Genomic DNA, 19984 nt, shown 5'->3' with positions numbered 1-19984 from the left:
AATCCAGCTAAATCTGCATTCCAAAAATCATATGGCGTTCCTTTCCTTCTGCGCCCTGCCGTGTTGCCATACAGCAGTTTACGACCACATATGGTGTTTTTGTAAACTACAGAATCAGGGCAATAAATATTGAGTTTTGTTTGACTGTTAACCCTTGCTGTTTTGTTTTTGTGTTTTGGCACGTTTTTTTATTTTTTGTTTTTTACAACGTTCATCTGACAGGTTAGATCATGTGCTATTTTTATAGAGCAGATTGTTACGGACGCGACAATACCAAATATGACTACTACTTTGTTTGTTTCAGTTTTACATAATAAAGCATTTTTGAAAGCCATAGTTTATTGTTTTTTGGGCGACTCTTATGCAGGGGCTAATTTTTGGAGGGAGGAGATGACTGTTTGGCACTATTTTGGGGTGCATGACTTTTTGATCGCTTGCTATTACACTTTTTGTGATGCAAGGTGACAAAATACTTTTTTGACAGTTTATTTTTTTATTTTTACGGTGTTAACCTGAGGGGTTAGGTAATGTGATATTTTTATAGAGCAGGTTCTTACCTAATGTCAATGTTTTACATTTAACATAAAGCATTTTTGAAACCAAAAAAATCATGTTTTACTGACAGCGATAGTTTTATTTATTGGGCGATTGTCTTAGGTAGGGGCTCCTTTTTTGTGGAATGAGATGACTGTTAGGCACTATTTTGGGGGGCATACTCCTTTTTGATCGCTTGGTGTTGCACTTTTAGTGATGTAAAGGTTTATTTAGCACAGTTTTTATTTTTATTTTTTTGACCGTGTTAATCTGAGTCCCGGAGAGAAATAACGTACATGTACGTCACGGGTCCTTAAGGGGTTAATAAATGTTGTCTTTACCTATAGAAACCCCTGTTAAATTATATGAACGTGCTGATGTATTATCCTTCTCACGGTGTTCTTAGCATTCCAACATCTCTGCACTAAAATCGGCAATACATGCAAAGGTTCCTGATGCGAGGCTGGCAGAAATATGGCTGACGTTGATTGATCAGCTAATTGAAGACACAATGTAAGTATTTCTTGTTTCATTTAATTGTATGATGGCCATACTGATATAATTTTCATAACTATCCTGTTCTTCTATTTAGTTATACTACAAGAATAACGATTGCAATGTGATTTGCTATGTTGTATAGACTGTACTCAACTGAGGGTACATTTACATGTACTGGTGCATCTTGATAAATTAGAATATCATCAAAGTACATTTTTTCAGTAATTTAATTCAAAAAGTGAAACTCACATATTCTATAGATTCATTACACACCGAGTGATCTATTTCAAGCGTTGGTCTTTTAATGTTGATTTAAAAAAAAAATATAATAATCAGTATCTCAGAAAATTTGAATATTGTGAAAAAGTTTAATATTGTAGACCTATGGTGAGGCACACTGATCAGCTATCAACAGAAAACACCTGCAAAGGTTTCCTAAGCCTTTAAATTGTCCCTCGGCCTGGTTTAGTAGGCTACACAATCATGGGGAAGCTACAAAATGGTCATGGCGATTTACAGAATGCTGTATCCAAGCATTGGAAAGTTGAGTGGAAGGAAAATGTGTGAAAGAAAAAGGTGCACAAACTGGGATAACCGGGGCCTTGAAAGGATTATCAAGAAAAGGTCATTCAGGAATTTGTGGGAGATTCATAAGGAGTGGACTGCGGCTGGAGGCAGTGCTTCAAGAGCCACCACACACAGACGTATGAGCTACAACTGTCGCATTCCTTGTGTCAAGCCATTGATGACCCAGAGACAACATCAAAAGTGTCTTACCTGGGCTAAGGAGAAAAAGGACTGGACTACTGCTCAGTGGTCCAAAGTCCTATTTTCAGATGAAAGTACATTTTGCATTTTCATTTGGAAATCAAGGCCCCAAAGTCTGGAGGAAGAGTGGAGATGGGCACAATCCAAGTTGCTTGAGGTTTATTGTGAGGTTTCCACAGTCAGTGATGGTTTCGAGGAGCCATGTGATCTGCTGGTTTTGTCCGGTGTGTTATATCAAGTCCAAAGTCAAAGCAGCCACCTACCAGGAAATTTTAGAGCATGCGTCCCTCTGCAGTCAAGCTTTATGGAGATGATTTCATTTTCCAGCAGGACTTGGGATCTGCCCACATTATTAATAGTACCACTACCTGGTTTAATAACCACGGTATCACTTTGCTTGATTGGCCAGCAAACTCAACAGACCTAAACCCCACAGAGAATCTATAAAGTATTTTACAAGAGGAAAATGAGACACCAGAGCCAACAATCCAGATGAGCTGAAGGCTGCTATCAATGCAACCTGGGCTTCCATAACACCTCCGCAGTGTCAAAGGCTGAATTCCTCCATGCCACGCAGCATTGATGCAATAATTCATGCAAAAGGAGTCCCGACCAAATACTTGGTGCATATACTGTACATACTTTTCAGAAGGCCAACATTTCTGTATTAAAAATCATTGTTTCAATTAGTCTCTTATAATAATCACATTTTCTGAGATACTAACTTTTGGGTTTGCATTAGCTCTAAGCCATAATCCTCAACATTAAAAGAAATAAATGCTTGAAATAGATCGCTCTGTGAGTAACGAATCTATAGAATGAGTTTCACTTTTTGAATTGAATTACTAAAGTAAATTAACTTTTTGATATTCTAATTTATTGAAATGAACCTGTATGTGGAGGGGTTTCCAGTATTGATGATTTCCTCACTAGTAGTTTAGTTACAGTTTGTTGCAATGTATTCTGTCTAAATCGCAGCAGCAGAAATTATCCAGCTTGATTGCGGTTACTAGAGATGAGCTAATTTCTAAAAAATTTGATTCAGTCGGTTTGCCGAATTTTCCTATTCGACCTGAATTTATTTGTGGCGAATCGTGTTTAAAAAAAAAAAAGAAGCTATTTTTTGGCTGTAGAACACTGTGCCTTGCAGTAACAGGCATAGGGAGTCTGCTGTGGTAGTGAAATAATACTGAGAGTCCGTATGACCTGCAGATGACAGGCGTCGCTCTTGGAATCGCTGCACACTTCACTTATTTGGGCAGTTACGGGGCCAAAACTGACCAAATAACTCGAGTATGAACTCAGCCTTACAGGTCAATGTTAGCACCAGGTATAAAGAACCATGCAGAGACATAAGATCTTACTATAGCATGAAAGAGTGCACTCTTTACACCGTTGTCAGCTGATTCCACACAGATTTCTACAGAAGTTGTTTTATTAAACGCTTATACAAGTAGAGCCCCTGACAGAGTGGAGAGGGTGTCAGCAGTAAGTTTGTGTTGACGTCACTGATTATTTTGCCCTTCCTCTGATCCATCAGAACAATAATCCCCAAAAAACTTATCCTGTCTGTTGAGCATCCACCTTCACTCGGTCAGTATTGTTAATGCCAAAAAAACAGGGGTAGATCCAAAACAGAGAGAACACGTGAATGGAATATTTTAATATCTTCTGTGTTTTGTACCCACTCCTGCTTTTGGCTACCAAATCATAAGCCAATTCTGATGCAAAATAGGGACCATGTCATACAGGCTTTACAGCTGCTACATAGAGAGGATCTGTTGGGAGTCTCATTTTTCTTTCCTTCTGACCGATCAGAAGAAGGGTCAAATAATAAATGTCAGCCAGGCCAAAAAGGAAAAATAGGGGTCCAGTCATGGAGTAGGGAGGATGGAAACAGCATGAGGAGACCACAGAGTGTCCCAGTGACAGTGTTGAGGTGGCAGCCGCATGAGGACCACAGAGTGGCCCAGTGACAGAGGTGGGCAATACCAGTACTCGCTGAAGATGGTGGGTGGCAGTAGGAGCACCTGGCAGCAGGTGTGGCATCAGATGGGTGGCAGCATCAGAATAGTAGCTGAAGCAGGTAGCCAGAAGAAATGGGTCTCTTCTGACAAAGTGTAGGTGTGGCACAATGGATTATCTAGTCTGATGCATCAGGCACTGGTGCTTGAAAATCCTGGTTGATCCACACCCGATTCATCTTCACAAAGGTCAGTTTCTCCACATTTTGGTTGGACAGGCTAGTTCTCCTTGGGGTAACTATGGCCCCCGCCGCACTAAACACTCGCTCTGATGCCACACAGCTGGCGGGCAGGAAAGCTTGTCCAGGGCAAACTCAGGCAGTTGCAGCCACAAATCGAGTTTGGCTGCCCAGTAGTCCAGGGGATCTTCAAGTATGCCACAAACTGCTGGTTCAGGTTCGGCTCTAGGTCTAACTGCTGCTGCTGGTGAGTAGTTTCTTTAGTAGGCGGGTGAAGAAAACTGCTCATCAGCGACTCTAGACTTAATTTGCTGCTGATGGAGCTGGTACTGCTCCTGCCCCCCCACACACACCCCAGCAGCCATGGCAGTGGAATGATGAGCGATGGCACACATAGGCAGCGGCCAACTGACTACATAGGATATTTGGATAGTAGTTTAGTTTGTCCTCCTTCTCAGCTGGTGTAAAAAATGCCTCCATTTTGGACAGGTAGCAAGGTTCTAACAGGGTGGAGAGCCAGTAGTCATCCCTCTGCCGAATGGTAACAATTCGGCTGTCACTATGCAAGCAAGTGATCATGCAACAGGCCGTTTGCGCAAGTGACTCAAAGGGACTACCTGCCTCCATCTCCACTGCATACTGCCACTGTATGTCTGGGTCCTATGCCTCCTCTTCCTCATCGTCCTGTAGCTCTTCTGGCTGCTCCTGCTCCTCCTCTCCTGTCACCTGTGTAGAAAAAACCACCCATTTCTCTATGCATTGCTTGTGCTCGAATGTCGTCGTCGTCGTCCTCCTCCTCCTGTAGTTCAGCCCCCACAGGGCTCATGTGAGATGTAGTCGCAATGTCTCCTGTCCCTTGGCCAGCCAGATTTAGCAGCATGTGCTCCAGAACATGAATCGGTGGCATGACGACGTTGAGACCGTAGTCCTTGTGACTAACAAGTAAAGTGGCCTCCTCAAAGGGTCCGCATGAGCTGCCACTGGGAGTACCTCTCCCCGCCTGTATCATCAAGAAATAGTTTATGGCCTTTCTCTGTTAATATAATCAGTCCAGCATCTTGAAGGTGGAATTCAAACGGGTGGAAACGTCGCATATCAGCCTATGTTGGGGCCGCCGTTCTGCTGCTGCCGCTCAAGGAGGGCGTGCTTTGCAGTGTACGTGTGGCTGAAGTGCATGCAAAGTTTCCTGGCCATTTTCAGGATGTCTTGCAGATGTGGGTGAAGATTACAGGAACAGTTTTACAACCATATTGAACACATTTGCCATGTAGGGCGCATGGCTCAGCCCTCCTTGACACTGCACCGACACCATGTTCTTCCTGTTGTCGGTCACCATGGTTCAGATTTTGAATCCCAAGTGCGATTGGCTACATCATCATCTGCTACTGTGTGCGCGTCACTAATGTCCCCCTCAACGCTCTCGGGGCCAGGAGTCTAACCGCTCGCAACACCTGCTCCCATGTGACTCTCCTCATCACTACTTGCCCGCCTACCGGAGGAAGCGGCAGAGGTCTCCTCCACATCTTGGCTGGGCAGTAGCTGCTGACTGTCCTCTAGTAGCTCATCCTTGCTGAAAAGTGGAGCCAAGCCTACGGCATAAAATACTTTTTGTGCTGAGGGAACTAAAAAATGACAGAGAAAGGTTAAGAAAAGGTGGGGGCACAGGGCCTGCTCCTGGGCCATGCCAACTAAGCATCGGAACCCACCGACTCTAGGCTGGGGGTGTCTGATGTCACTAGCGACAAAGTCGAAGACGGAGTCAACCATTCAAGCACCGCTGGGTTGCTGGTCAAGACACGACTGCTAGATGATACTGGGAGCTCAGGCCTTTCGCTGCAACTCCTGCTGCCACCCTCCCCTCCTTCCGCTGCCTGCGACAGAAACATTTTGGCCACTGCCCATTCCCTTTGAAGGGCCTGTCACCTGTCTGTCTGACATACTGTATAATAATTAAATTAAAATACCCCCTAAAAAGGCTGTAGTACAATGTAACTTCACCGCTGGACAGTAATTATGACATATAATTTTTCCTTTTTTTTCCCCTATATTAATACACCCCCCAAAAAAAGAAATATAACAATCACAATTCACCACAGAACGGCTAATGGGACGTGCGTATAGTTTCTTTTAATACACCACGTAAATGGCTGTCGTACAATGTAACTTCACCGTAGAACGGCAATTAAGACTTATTCTTTTTCCTATTTCTACACCCCAAAAAAAGAAATATAACGATCACATTTCACCGCAGAACAGCTAATGGGACGTACGTATCTTTCCTGTTAATACACTCTGTAAATGGCTGTATCACACAGAACTTGCACCCCAATCACAAGCAAGGTTTGCTGGAATTACTGATGTATCATATAGTGCAAACAACCTAAAAGCAGCAGTATAGCTGCAATTTGGATCCCCAATTAGTGCAGAAAGGTGTAATAGAATATCTCCTATTACCCAGGCTGTACACTCTCCTATTGCACAGTGTAGATGATGCCTCCCTATCCTTTCCTAACACCTTGAAAAATCTTTCCCTGAACTTGTAAATCGTTTTTTTCAGCACAATAAAGTCTTTCCTAGCACTGTCCCTAGCGCCTGCTGATGTCTCTCCCTGCACCAAGTACAGTGGAAAATGGCTGAATCCAAGATGGCTGAGGCTATTTATAGGTCTGTGACATCACAGGGCTGGCTGGATGCTGATTGGCTGAATGCATGGCATTGTGGGTGACCCCTCATTCCCAGAGTTCTTTGCTCCATATCATAACACGTGCAGCAGCCATTTTAGGAAAAAATGCAATTCATCACCACGAAGCATGAGGAAATTTGGCTTCAGTGGAAATCTTATTTTTCCTGATCGAAATTCCACTTTGTCCATTTCGATTCGCTCATCTCTAGCTGTTACCTACGCAGCAACAAACTGTAGGTGTGTGTGAAAGCAGAACGAGGTCAAGACTGACTTAATATACTGTAATACCGCAGCCTTAGCAGTGTATTTCTACCAGTTCTTGAATTGTACTGGCACTTAGGCCAATAAATAAAGGCCGGTGTTTCATATGCTATAGGTCAGTGGAGCAAATTTCCCCAATTTTTTTAAAAGGTGCATTTTGGATTCTTAAAGTCAGGGAATGAAATCTACATCTGCTATGAGCAGGTAGAGATTTGCACCTAAATTTGCATCACTTTTTGGCTTTCATTTTGGTAAATTTGTCTAAAATATTTATGCTATGCCCTTCTGGTAAACCACAACCATTTTTTTATATTTTTGGCACAAAAAAGTAAAAAAAAAAAAAAAAGTGTACAGATTGTAACTTTTTTGTGGGCTATGTTTACACCAAATACTGGCTCTATCTCTATCTGGTCTTATACATAGTCCATATGCTATCTATCTGTATCTGTCTATGTATTAGCTGTCTCATAGCTAGCTGTCTCCCATTTGTCTTTATCTATCTCCTAGCTATCTATTAAGGATCAGCGAATTGATTTGTACCAAAGTTTGGTACAAATTTCACATACTATTTCTTCTTATGGAGGGTGCCCTTATGTATCGTAAGTTGTCAATGTTAATGCTCCTCATGGTTTCTGGGAAAAATATATGAATATTAGCACATCTTACATCTGCTGGTATCAGGCTTAAAGGGGTTTTCCCATCTTGCTTATTCGTCCTCTCCTGCAGCCAGCTCTGCTGTTCACTTCCCGGATGCATGCTTCTAGGGCTGGGCGGGCTTAGGCAGTTTGTGGAGCCCTGCAACACCTCTTTCTGACATCGCACTCCTTGCGTGCTCGTTCATGTGTCTCCTATGGCCACCGCTTTTCTCCCGAATCCCTGGGCCGCACTTGCGCAAGCGCGGCCCATGAATTTGGAAGGCGAGCGGTGGCTGTATCTATGTGATACCATATGACAACAATGAGGTAGGAGGGAAAGAATTTTATCAAGAAGGGTGGGAATTTGCCAATACAATATATTTACAAAAATTATCATTGGCACATCGTTAACAGATCGAACAGTGATCATTGTGATGGGACTACCCCTTTAAGAAAGCGAATTTGAATATCTTTCCCAGAAACCCAGAGGGGCTTTGCCTGGCCTACAGTACTCCCTCATATGTACTACGCATACTAGATGGTCTCCGTAATGAGAGAGAGAGAGTATCCCCTAGACAACGCATATATATTGGCGAGATTCCCAGCGTAGCATACTAGTATGTCTCTTGTCCTAGAGTCTTTCCTGAAAAAATAAATAAAAATATACTGGTAGGAGACCACAGAGTGTTGTATAGCAACTTTCAAGGCAATTGAAGCATATTTGATTGGGATAGAATCTATTTGTACCTGAATCGAACTTTTCCCAAAAAACTGGTGAATCCATTCCAAAACTAATTTCCGCAAATTCGCTCATCTTTACTATCTATCTCCTATCTGTGTATCGTCTATCTGTCTTTCTGTAGTCCTATTTATCTTTCTCAGTTTTTTTTTCCTTTTCCTGCCCTTTCACTCTGACAATGGATGGATTCTTTCATATCCACCAAAAATCTGTCGTAGAGAATGGAACCCCTATACGGAGATGACACGATCACGTGGTATGCTTGCATGAATTCAGATGCATCTTTAATTCTGTTATCTTGTGAATTATACGTGTGCATGGAAATCTCACTCTGCTTTATCAATTTTTAGGAGACCGCTACCTTCTTTGGATGGAAAGTCCCATGTCACAATGCTTGACATGCAGCTTGTTAAACTCAGACAGACTTCCCTCAAGCTGATTGGGGAGGCAGCCATGCGGATGAGGGAAGAAGCGACTGATGTAAAGTCCACACTGACAGATCTAGAGGACTGGCTAGAAAAACTGCAACAAATTTCTGAAGAGGTCATTAATTTACATGTTATACTGCCCATGCCACCCACCCCAATGTAAGGTCCAGAGAAAAAATGTAATGTAATCATGGCCTACTCCTTAGGTTTATTAAAGGGAGGAGTTTACAACCATGTACATTAATGCATACATATAGACACACATGGCACCCTGCATCACTTGAATGGGTCAGCAATCTGGAGCTTATATATATATATATATATATATATATATATATATATATATATATATATATATATATATATATATATATATATATATATATATAATTTTTTCACTGACCCATTAAAGTTGAACGGGTCTTGATCCGTCCTGGCTGCCGCACGAATGTTGCCTGTGCATTTGGAACCGCAATTTGCAGGCCGTGTGCATGATGCCTTAGACACACGCACGGATACACTGTGACCTCAAGAGGGACACACATTATCAGTAAGAAAATCCCTTTCCATATGGACATCATAAAGCGGGGTTCTCTGCTCTGGACCCCCTTAACTGTATATGCCAGAATGAAGAGGCACGATTTCATTGACGGGCTCCTCTTGTTTCCATTTTAGCCTCAGAACAGTATGCCTGATGTGATTATCTGGATGATTAGAGCTGAGAAAAGACTGGCATATGCCCGCATCCCTGCCCACCAAGTTCTCTTCTCATCCACTAGTGAAGAAGCCTGCGGTAAATACTGTGGGAAGACTCAGACAATCTTCTTGCAGGTAGGTGACTGATATAATGGCTTAACTCTTTCAGGAACGGGCGATTTCTCCTTTTTATGCATTTTTTTGTTTTTACTCCGTCTTCCCAGAGCCATGACTTTATTTTTCCATTCACATAGCTCTATGAGGGCTTAATTTTTGTGGAATAAGTTTTACTTTTTAAGAACATAATTTAATATTGCATATGATGCAGTGTGATTTTGCCAATACTACATTTGTATAGTTTTTCTTGTGTTTTAATGCTTAAAGAAACTTTTTTTTGTATCGCCATATCACTGTATTCTGATTCCTACAACTTTATTTATGGATACAGAGCTGTGTAATGGCTTATTTTTTTGCAGGGTGATCCGTAGTTTTTATTGATACAATTCTGGTGTGTATACCTTTTTTTTTTTTTTTTTTTTTTTTTTTTTTTTTTTTTTTTTTTTTTGGTCACTTTTCATTCATTTATTGGGGGAGGTTAAGCAATGAGTAAACATCAAATTGGTCATTTTTCATTTTATTTTCTGTTCATCATGATCAATAGGTTTTATATTTTAATAGTACTGTCGTTTTGGGACACAACAGTGCCGATTTAATATTTTTTTGTGTTTTTTTTTTTTTTTTTTTTTTTTTTTTATATGGGGAAAAGGGGTAATTTGAATGTTTTATGTATTTTTACATTTTATTTTTAAACTTTTTTTATATATATATATATATATATTTTTTTTACTTTTTCCCCCCACTTATTTTAAGTCCCCCTAGGGGACTTGAGAATGCGATCATCTGATCGCTGCTCCCATAGACTGCAATGTTTTAACATTAGTCCCAATAAAGTATAGGGTTTCCACAAATTTTAGGCACTCTGTATATAGAATAACCACTCTAACACCTATAGAAAGACACAAAGTAGTGCTACCCCAATATAGAAATGTAAAGGTTATTGGTTCAAATACATAAAAGTATATATAATATAGTAGGACACAGCTGCAGTCAAGTACACATAAGACACACTGTCAGCATGTATATATCATAAACTACTGGGATGGAAGTAATTACAATAATAGCTATATTCCCAAACCTAATATGTCTCATACAACTTGGTAAAGTTCATAGTGCTAAACATACTGTTCCTAATGGTACAAAAGATCACGAAAATATAAAGCAATAACAAAGTGATCAGAGCATACCAGTAATAATACCGACCAGTGATCATAAACCCTGACGTGAGATGCGAAACGCGCGTCGGGGTTTATGATCACTAGTTGGTAGCACTACGTTGTGTCTTTCTATAGGTGTTATAGTTGTTGTGTGTGTAGATAGATAGATAGATAGATAGATAGATAGATAGATAGATAGATAGATAGATAGATAGATAGATAGATATATAGATATAGTGAATAAAAATTTTGGGAGCCCTATACTTTATTGGGACTAATGTTAAATCATTGCAGTCTATGGGAGCAGCGATCAGATGATCGCATGCTCAAGTCCCCTAGGGGTACTCAAAAGAAGTAGGGGAAAAAAGTAAATTATGTATTTTTCTAATTTTAGTAAAAAACAAAACATTCAAATCAACCCTTTTACCCATATTTAAAAAAAAAATAATAAAATAACATCGGCACTGTTGTGTCCCAAAACGACAGTACTATTAAAATATAAACTTATTGTTCATGAACAGAAAAAAACTGTCTCCTACTATCTTATATATACCTTTTATGTATTTGAACCAATTAAATTTACATTTTTATATTGGGGTAGCACTACGTAATGATATAACATTGCAGTCTATAGGAGAAGTAATGTTACTATGGCAATAGGAACTTCCCTATGGCAAGCCTCCGATCTTTCAGATGGCCCAAGGTTGCCACAGCAACCAAACTGCCCCCCTTGATCTCAGAGCAGGGAAGCCTCTCAGGCCCTGAGAGCACATCACCTGGTGTATTGTTGCTCAGATGCCTTGGTTACAATTGACCATGGCATGAGAGGGGTTAAATGTCTGTGATCAGTTCTATTACCGATCACTGGGTGTCTGCTGTGTAAAAAGGCTAAAACGGCAAGCACCAAGCGGCTAAGGAACACACTCAGTTCATGTAAGGGACAGGTCCGAAAGTGGTTAATATAGTTATACCAACACATGTAGTTATCATCTAGAATATTAAAGGTGTCTTTCCAATCAACATTTAGGACAAGTCCACAAGATATACTCTAACTGTTCCCATAACTCCCATTGAAGGGCCTGGATAAGGCCTCCTTTTTACCTTGTTCTGGGTGCAAATCCCAGAGGTGGGACCCACATCAATCAGACATTTCCAGTAGATGGGTCATAAAGGTGGGAATACTACTTTAGTTTGATTTATTACTTTGAGTTTGGGTTAATGTATGTCTGCATAAAACAAAAACTTTTTTTTTCTAAAGAGGAACTGTCGCCTCTCCTGACATGTCTGGAGATGCAACAGTTGTAAAGCATCTTCTTATAGCGCTATGTTCTCTTCCTCTGTTATACCTACCTGAACTGTATAAATTGCCAACTGGGTGTTACCAGGTGGGGGTTGTGTCTTCAAACTCTCACACTGTCCAATCAGCATTGCCAGTATCAGACTGTATAGGAACCCACCCATTTGACAAGGGTAATGGCAACACCAGTTGGAAATGTGTACATACCTTTTTATCACACTGCCAAATAACTACAGATCCCAGATCAGACCTCTTATACAAATATAGACACCAGACCCTACCCCAGATTAGAGTCCTAAACAAGTAAAGACTATGTGGTTGGTGCCCAGTAAGGAAGAGGATGTATAGTCAGAAGATGTGGTGCCCAAGAGATTTGTCCAGACATTCTGGAAGAGTAGGCAAGTACAGCCCCTGTAAGTAATATCTGGGCCCCATCTGGGCAAACTTTTAGTCCCCAGTAGTCCACCCATTGTCCATCAACCTCCATCTTGTACTCTGACACAATTGGTTGGCATCTGTTGTACTTCTCAGGCGCATTAGGGCTAGCAGGGTAGCTATAGGGGAATACAGAGGTAGCGGTGGCACCTGGGATCTGGTGCCCAAAGACCTGCCACACCCGCATTATAAATGGCACATGTGCAGATATTGCCTTGGGGCCCATTGACTACTAATTTTCTGCTTAGGTACATGCTATAGTTTTAAGGTAACTCTAGGTTGCACCTCGCTGGCCATTTTATGCTGTAGGTCCATCTCATTTTATACCACCCTGATGGTCACCCTGGTCTACTTCAGTCAGTACCTTCCCTTCCAACTAATCAGAGTTTACAGCAGCCTGGGAAAGAGATTACACCAGGGATCAGCAACCTCCAGAACTCAAGCTTTTGTGACTACAATTCCCAACATGCACACTTGCTCAGCTGTTCTCAGAACTCCCATAGAAGCGAATGAAGCATGCTGGGAGTTAGTTTCACAACAGCTGGACTTAAACCATTGGAAGGTCCCTTTAAGTACAGAGTAGAAACCTTTTTAACGAAGTATACAGTATTTTTACAGACTGCCCATTTAGGGTTCTTGCTCTTTGGGTGTTGGGGTCATTAGTTGGATCCAATGCTGGTTCAGTGATTGACGGCTGTGTCAGGAACACTACTGAAATGTCTGAGTATTCTCTCCTGTCCTAGTACCCAATGGATAAAAATAAAGGTACAAAGATTCCAGTTCAGTTAAGAGTCAACATATGGCTGGGGCTGTCTGCAGTGGAGAAGAAATTTAACAGCTATGCAGAAGGGACCTTCAGTGTGTACGCCGAGATGGTAAGATTGACATATGGATTGTATGGGTTAGAGAGAGCCTCCATCCAACACATACATTGGGCAGTGTATTGCTAAATCTAAAGTTAGGGCATTTTTTTTTACATTTTCTTCTTTTACTGTGACAGTCACTTAGAAGAAGCGCAGCTATTGGTTGTCAACTGTCATTAGCTTCTCAGAAGCTGACTGTAAAACTGTCACTTTGTCATTGTATCAGTGTTCAGGTAACAACTGTTTACCATCACTAATCTTTAGCAGATTCCTCTTTAAAGTGATTGTCCATCTCTACTATCATGTATGCCATTCACCAGTCCAAAATAATGCACTGATTAATTTCATCATGTACCATTATGGGGGAAGGGGTCATGGCTCCATTATCAGCTTTAGAAAAGATAAAATTATTTTTACTTGTAGCCACTAGAGGGAGCTTTTCTTACTGTTATACAATGAGCTACATCAGGGCTCAGCAACCTGAGCCACATCTGTTGGAAAACTACAACTTCCAGCATGCTCTATCAACTTCTATGCGAGGGCCAATAAAGTGTGCATGCTGGGAGTCGTAGTTTTACCACAGCTGCAGTGCCGGAGGTTGCGGATTCCTAAGCTACATGATGAAATGATATGCAGGAAGGTCCTAATGGTGGCAGCAGACAGAGTATTATAGTCTGTCAGTGCAGGGGACTTGAAGCCTTGTATCAGAAAAACAAACCTGACTGCTATGAAGATCTGTGTAGATATGAATTGGTGCAGAATTTTGAACCTGCAAACAGGGTAGTAAAATGTGCACAAAATCATAAAAAGTTCAAATGTAGCCATTTGCATTTTGCACAGGGTAAATAATGTAATTTCTTTTATACTTCCTTTTGACAAGTATGAAAACCAAGCGATGATGTTCGGGAAATGGGGCACCACAGGTCTGCTGAACCGTCCCAAGTTCTCTGATGTCACAGGATCAATCAAACTGAAAAGGGAGAGCTTCCTCCCACCTAAGGGCTGGCAGTGGGAAGGAGACTGGATTGTGGATCCTGAGCGGAGGTGAGATTTGTTCCACTGCTGCTAAGAGAGGTTACAAGGGGGGCCATTTCCAGGATAGACCATTTTCATTGTAGCCTCGGAAAAGCATTTTAAGGTCTTGGAATGTAGTCCTCTGATCCTTTAAATCCGTGTCTGACCCTTTTAAAGAGCCTTGTGACATGACTCAGGTTATCAATCAATCCAGAGACCCATATTGGCAAATAAGTCATGTTACCAGGCTCTTTAAAGGGTTGAACACTGATGTATACGGCAGCCACCTATAGGTGGCACGATAGATAGATATTCTCAGTACATTGTATGAGTTTTTACTTTAAAGGATAACAGTATACTGTAAGTATAATGTATTTAGTAATTATAAAAAAATTTATAGGGCAAAAAGTTTACAACAAACACATTTTTGTATTATATATATATATATATATATATATATATATCAGTACATTATGCATGGGGAAAATGCTATTAATGTTTTTAGTCAGAGAAAAACCTTAATTTGACTACAGTTAAGGCTATGGCTTAACTGGTAAGCCTCTCTTACAGCAGGTCCTGGGTTCAAGGTTCAGTGGAGACAAAAAAAGTGATACAAGTTATATTTATATAGGTGGGTGTCCAAAAGCACTATCTGACTGCTGAAGGCTCTCCTCACATCAGAGTGCTGCCACAGTGTCAGGGTGTGGAGCAGTCCTGCATGGTCTGCCCACATTGACTAGGTATCCCAGTACGTTGAGCTGCTCCTGTGTTTTCCTGCAGTTTACTGACTGAAGCAGACGCTGGTCACAGTGAATTTACTGATGAAGTCTTTCAGAATGAGAGCCGATACCCTGGTGGTGACTGGAAACAATCTGATGATACATACACTGATGTGGTGAGAAATTTATAATGCAAATTCATTACCATTAACAGTACCTGAGGGGCAGGGAGATCCATCACCCAGTATCCTCCTCCAACAGCTAAGGAAATCTCCAAGCAGGAGTGACTTACAGAGAATAATACACAGTGACTGAGAACTAATACATAATTTGTGTATGTATTGACCCCTAGTAACTGGGATTTCTCCAGATTACCCTGGAAGGCTTTGCAAGCACCAGGCATCTGTACATTATAGCCAGGAGAAGCACCATCATACCCTGATGCAACACTGGGATTAATGAGGACTTCACTTTGTCAGTTCTCATTTCTCGGGCAGACTGAAAGGACACGGTTTAAACTTTTTGGGGCAGCATCACAATGGAAGGTTCTTTTAACGTTTTTCTCATCTTACTCAGGGGTTTCAAGAGCTCTGATTTCCCACTTTCTTTCTGTTCCTTATGCGGGTTTTACCCGTCTGTCACGCTGCACAGCCAACTGCACCTGGTTAATCGGTCACCTCAGCCGATGCCTTATAGTGCCACTGACTTGGCAGGAAAGACTGCCTGTGCACTTTAACGTCTACGGGATGGCTACTGGACCCAGCCTCACTCACTCTGCCATGGTCCGTGATGGTGACTGGGGCCTCAATAGACTTTACAGTAACCTTACTGACACTGGGGCATGCCAAACAAAAAAAAACATTTGGGTTTCAGAACACGAACACCCATAGACCCCTCCCCTCACTACTTCCATGAATTCTACCGCCACCTTGCAACATATGATATCAAATAAATATCACATAACATTTTACATTTAAACTATTTCACTGTCGGGTGGTAATATTCCTTAATCACAATACAGCTGCTTAAAGACTGAATTTTAACTTCTTTATATCCTAAGCAAGAGGTTTGAAGCTAAGTCTTGTCATGGGTCTAAAAAAAAAAAAAAAAAAAAAAAAAAAAAAGCCTGGTCATTTCTGCCTACTGGAAGAACATGTTGTTGCTTGGTCTTCAGTTGAGAAGTCTGTGACCCAGGGATTTATTTACATGAAGTGTAGATGTTGGCCATAGTGTTCAGTGTTATTCCAACTGCTACTTTACTCGCCCAGGCTAGAAAGAAAAGGGAGAAATGTGATGTAATGGATGAGTTTTCTATCTTTTTGTCTCCAGCAATTTTCATATATTGCTTTGGTTACACCTCGTTCTTCTCGAAATGTTGACCCATCTGAGGTTTACCCTTGTACAATATTATAATTTTTATCTTATTTTTTTCAGAATGGAGAGAAAAGCCGTTCTCCCATGGAGTTTGAATGCCCATATGGTTGGGTATGGGAAGACGATGCCTGGATCTATGACATTAATAGGGCTGTGGATGAGAAGGGTATGTTATATATGGCAATGGGGTCAAATCAGTACGGTAATTATCTGTAGCTGGCATATTCAGTAGATGTTACTCTGGCATGCCCGATGCTGTCATCCTGACAAGGGGCATCTTGTAGGAGGTGTACAGGGGTTGGAGGCACCAGCAGCAAGGGTTAAAGCAGACCGGTCAGCTTAATATTCTGTTCTATACAAGTAGTATCTCAAAGAAATGTTGAACAGGAGACATAGCTTATAATTATGGGGAGCGCTAATGCATCAGACTGATAAGGCCTACTTCACATGCATCCGGAGATTCAGCTTGGAAAGTAAAGCTTGAATTGATCCCATAGTTTGCTATGGAATTGTTCATATTGATCTGGCGCATCAGTTGCGATGCTGGATATAAAATAGCACCAGACAGAAAAACGCTGCATGCTATGTTTCTGTCTGACACGATCAGACTATAGACGCCGGATCTGTGCACTATAGTGCACTACACGTTCATCAGTTATGTCCAGCTACATACAAAAAACTGGCCGGACACAACTGATATATCTGCACCCAGCCTAAGCTAAACAGGGAATATGTCAACAACTTTGCAACAATTTTTCAGTTTTAGGCTCCTTTCACACCTGCGTTCAGGTGTCCGCTCGTGAGCTCCGTTTGAAGGGGCTCACAAGCGGCCCTGAACGCAGCCGTCTGGCCCTAATGTATTCTCAGTGGAGGCGGATCCACTGAGAATGCATCCGCCTGCCAGCGCTCAGCCTCCGCTCCGCTCAGTGAGCGGACACCTGAACGCTGCAAGCAGCGTTCGGGTGTCCGCCTGGCCGCGCGGAGGCGAGCGGATCCGTTCCGACTTACAATGTAAGTCAATGGGGACGGATCCGCTTGAAGATGACACCATATGGCTCAATCTTCAAGCGGATCCGTTCCCCATTGACTTTCAATGTAAAGTCGGAACGGATCCGCTCAGGCTACTTTCAGACTTAGAAAATTTTTCTAAGTTCTAATGCAGACGGATCCGTTCTGAACGGAGCCACAGTCTGCATTAATATGAGCGGATCCGTTCAGAACGGATCCGATCGAACGCAGGTGTGAAAGTAGCCTTAAAAAGTTGCACATTGTGCAAAAATTCACTAAGAAGTAGCAAACTGCACAAAGGAAAATAACATTTCCCATTTTACATAGTGTTTGCCAAAAGTTGAAAAAGCGGTGTTTACGGAGTGTGGCCTAAACTTCTAGACATCTTTATAAGGTATTTTCACACTTGCGGCAGAGTGATCCGGCAGATTCTGTCACCGGAACTGCCTGCTGGATCCGGAAAAACATATGCCAACTGATGCCATTTGTAAGACTTATCAGGATAGGTCTTAAAAATGCCTGATCAGTCAGAAAAATGCATTGAAATGCCGGATCAGTCTTTCCGGTGTCATCTGCCAAAACGGATCCGGCATTTATTTATTTTTTCACCTTTTTTGGGGGGGTCTGCATGTGCAGACCGGAAAAACTGATCCGGCATTCTGGTATTTTGAATAGATGTCATTATTTGAAGGGCATCTGTCAGCAAGTTTGTACCTAGGAAACTGGCTGTGTTGGTCCCATGTTCATATGTACCTGCATTGCTATTTTGTATATATGCAAATTAGTCTCTAGGAGCAACGGGGGCGTTGCTTATGCACCTAGAGGCTCTGCTATCTTTGCAAATGTGGCACCCTCTCCACTTTGACAGGGACAGGTGTGATGATGTCTTCACCGCCTGGTCCTGTCAAAGTGCAGATCAGGGCAGGATGACAATTGGGCTGCTGCCCTATAAATCTATTATTTTATGGAAACTGAATATTGGGTGAAAGAGCCTCGTTCCCCCAATATTCCTAATATTCCACGTAGAAGACATCGGGATCATAGAACGGTGTCCGTTGGGGTAATATCCAGGTACAAGTCGCATGACGTATCCACTTACATAGATCTTATAGTTATAATTCAGCCTCTACCATTCTCTTCACTGACTTACATCGTTGTTTATTCTCATTCAGGGTGGGAATATGGAATCACGATTCCTCCAGATAATAAACCCAAATCCTGGGTGGCTGCTGAGAAAATGTACCACACTTACCGCCGCCGGAGACTAGTGAGGAAGAGGAGGAAGGACCTGACCGTCACCGCTGCTGCTAAAATGGTGAATGCGTCCACCTTCTAGTATTCTTACTACAGAAGCTTTCATGGGGAGAAGATTGAGACATTTAATACGCTTGCAATTTATCTCTGGTGTATTGGACACTTTACGGACATTTTATAGCACCATGCAGAAGCTGCAATGACGAGTATCGGACACATCCTGATGGATCGGAAAACGTTTTTTTTCTAAGACAGACAGACTTGGAACTTAAAGTTGCCCTAGAAAAAAAAAAAAATGACCCCGTTGTAGGCAGGTCCAAATTTACAGAAAGCGGGGCAACACAAGTAGGCGCAGTCAGCAATACCATAATGCAAAATACCGTCCCAGCAGAACCATATACCACAGTGCAGCATAATATATTGTCCCAAAATCAGTCCCTCTGTGGGTGGCCATCCATAGGGGACGTTTCCTGCCCTCCGCCACCACTTGTCTATGGAGCAGGGGGCTTAGGTGCAGCCACAGCAGTTGAATTCAGGAGGGCATGTCTGGGTACATGAGTACCTACTTCTCACAGCTTTAATTACCCCTGATGACACATTTATGTACCCGGCCAGCAGCAGAGAGGAGAGGGGCATATGCCCACCACGCAAGATCCTTGTCAGGTCTATGGACAATCCGTCCCTGCCTACAGTACATGCGTTGCACCTGAAATGTTTTAGGATTTTGCAGGCTGTAGACTTCAGGAAATACTGAAGATGGTCCACTAGAGGGAGCACTTGTCTTGCTTTTGTATAAACTGTAGATTGGGAAATGTCCTGCTTTTTCAATAGCAGCAATATTGACGACTGGACCGCCAGTCTGTGCCCTACGTTTGCCCTCTTCTTCAGTGTCGACAAATCCTAGAACATCGTGGAGGGCCTATTAGCAAAGGCAAAACGTGTACTATGTGATTTGAATTTGGGTTTCGTCGGCCATGTGGTCATATGCTGCTTTTTGATGGTTCACAGGCAACCCTTTCCCAAGATGAACGCGAAGGCTGGGAATACGCCTCCCTCATAGGCTGGAAATTTCACTTGAAACAACGCAGCTCTGACACCTTCCGTCGCAGGCGCTGGAGAAGAAAAATGGCCCCCGCTGACAGTATCGGAGCTTGTGCCATCTACAAACTTGAGGGAGCCCTTGTAAGTACAAATAACATGATGCTGTAATGCCATAGACAAGGAAAATGGCTATGAATGCCAACTACCTACTAAAAAACCGTATGCGTACATTGTGTGTATAGTACTCTATGCTAAAAATA

The 19984-nt window shown here is 42.1% G+C and overlaps 1 protein-coding gene across 8 annotated transcripts in view; it reads left to right on the top strand.

Annotated features, from left to right (window-relative positions):
• Positions 1-19984, top strand: part of MYOF (myoferlin) — a 187964-nt gene that overhangs the window by 115692 nt on the left and 52288 nt on the right. For all 8 annotated transcript variants that reach the window (XM_044297273.1, XM_044297274.1, XM_044297272.1 and 5 more), the window contains 9 exons: positions 941-1047; positions 8672-8864; positions 9425-9580; positions 13195-13326; positions 14195-14358; positions 15109-15223; positions 16482-16587; positions 18602-18744; positions 19692-19865. In XM_044297273.1, coding sequence (XP_044153208.1) covers positions 941-1047; positions 8672-8864; positions 9425-9580; positions 13195-13326; positions 14195-14358; positions 15109-15223; positions 16482-16587; positions 18602-18744; positions 19692-19865 — 1290 coding nt within the window. The remainder of the gene's footprint in view (positions 1-940; positions 1048-8671; positions 8865-9424; positions 9581-13194; positions 13327-14194; positions 14359-15108; positions 15224-16481; positions 16588-18601; positions 18745-19691; positions 19866-19984) is intronic.

This window comes from Bufo gargarizans, chromosome 6 (genome assembly GCF_014858855.1).
Source record: "Bufo gargarizans isolate SCDJY-AF-19 chromosome 6, ASM1485885v1, whole genome shotgun sequence".
NCBI classification, from domain to species: Eukaryota; Metazoa; Chordata; class Amphibia; order Anura; family Bufonidae; genus Bufo; species Bufo gargarizans.
The sequence above is the reverse complement of the archived record's forward strand: the minus strand, read 5'-3'. Positions and strand labels throughout refer to the sequence as shown.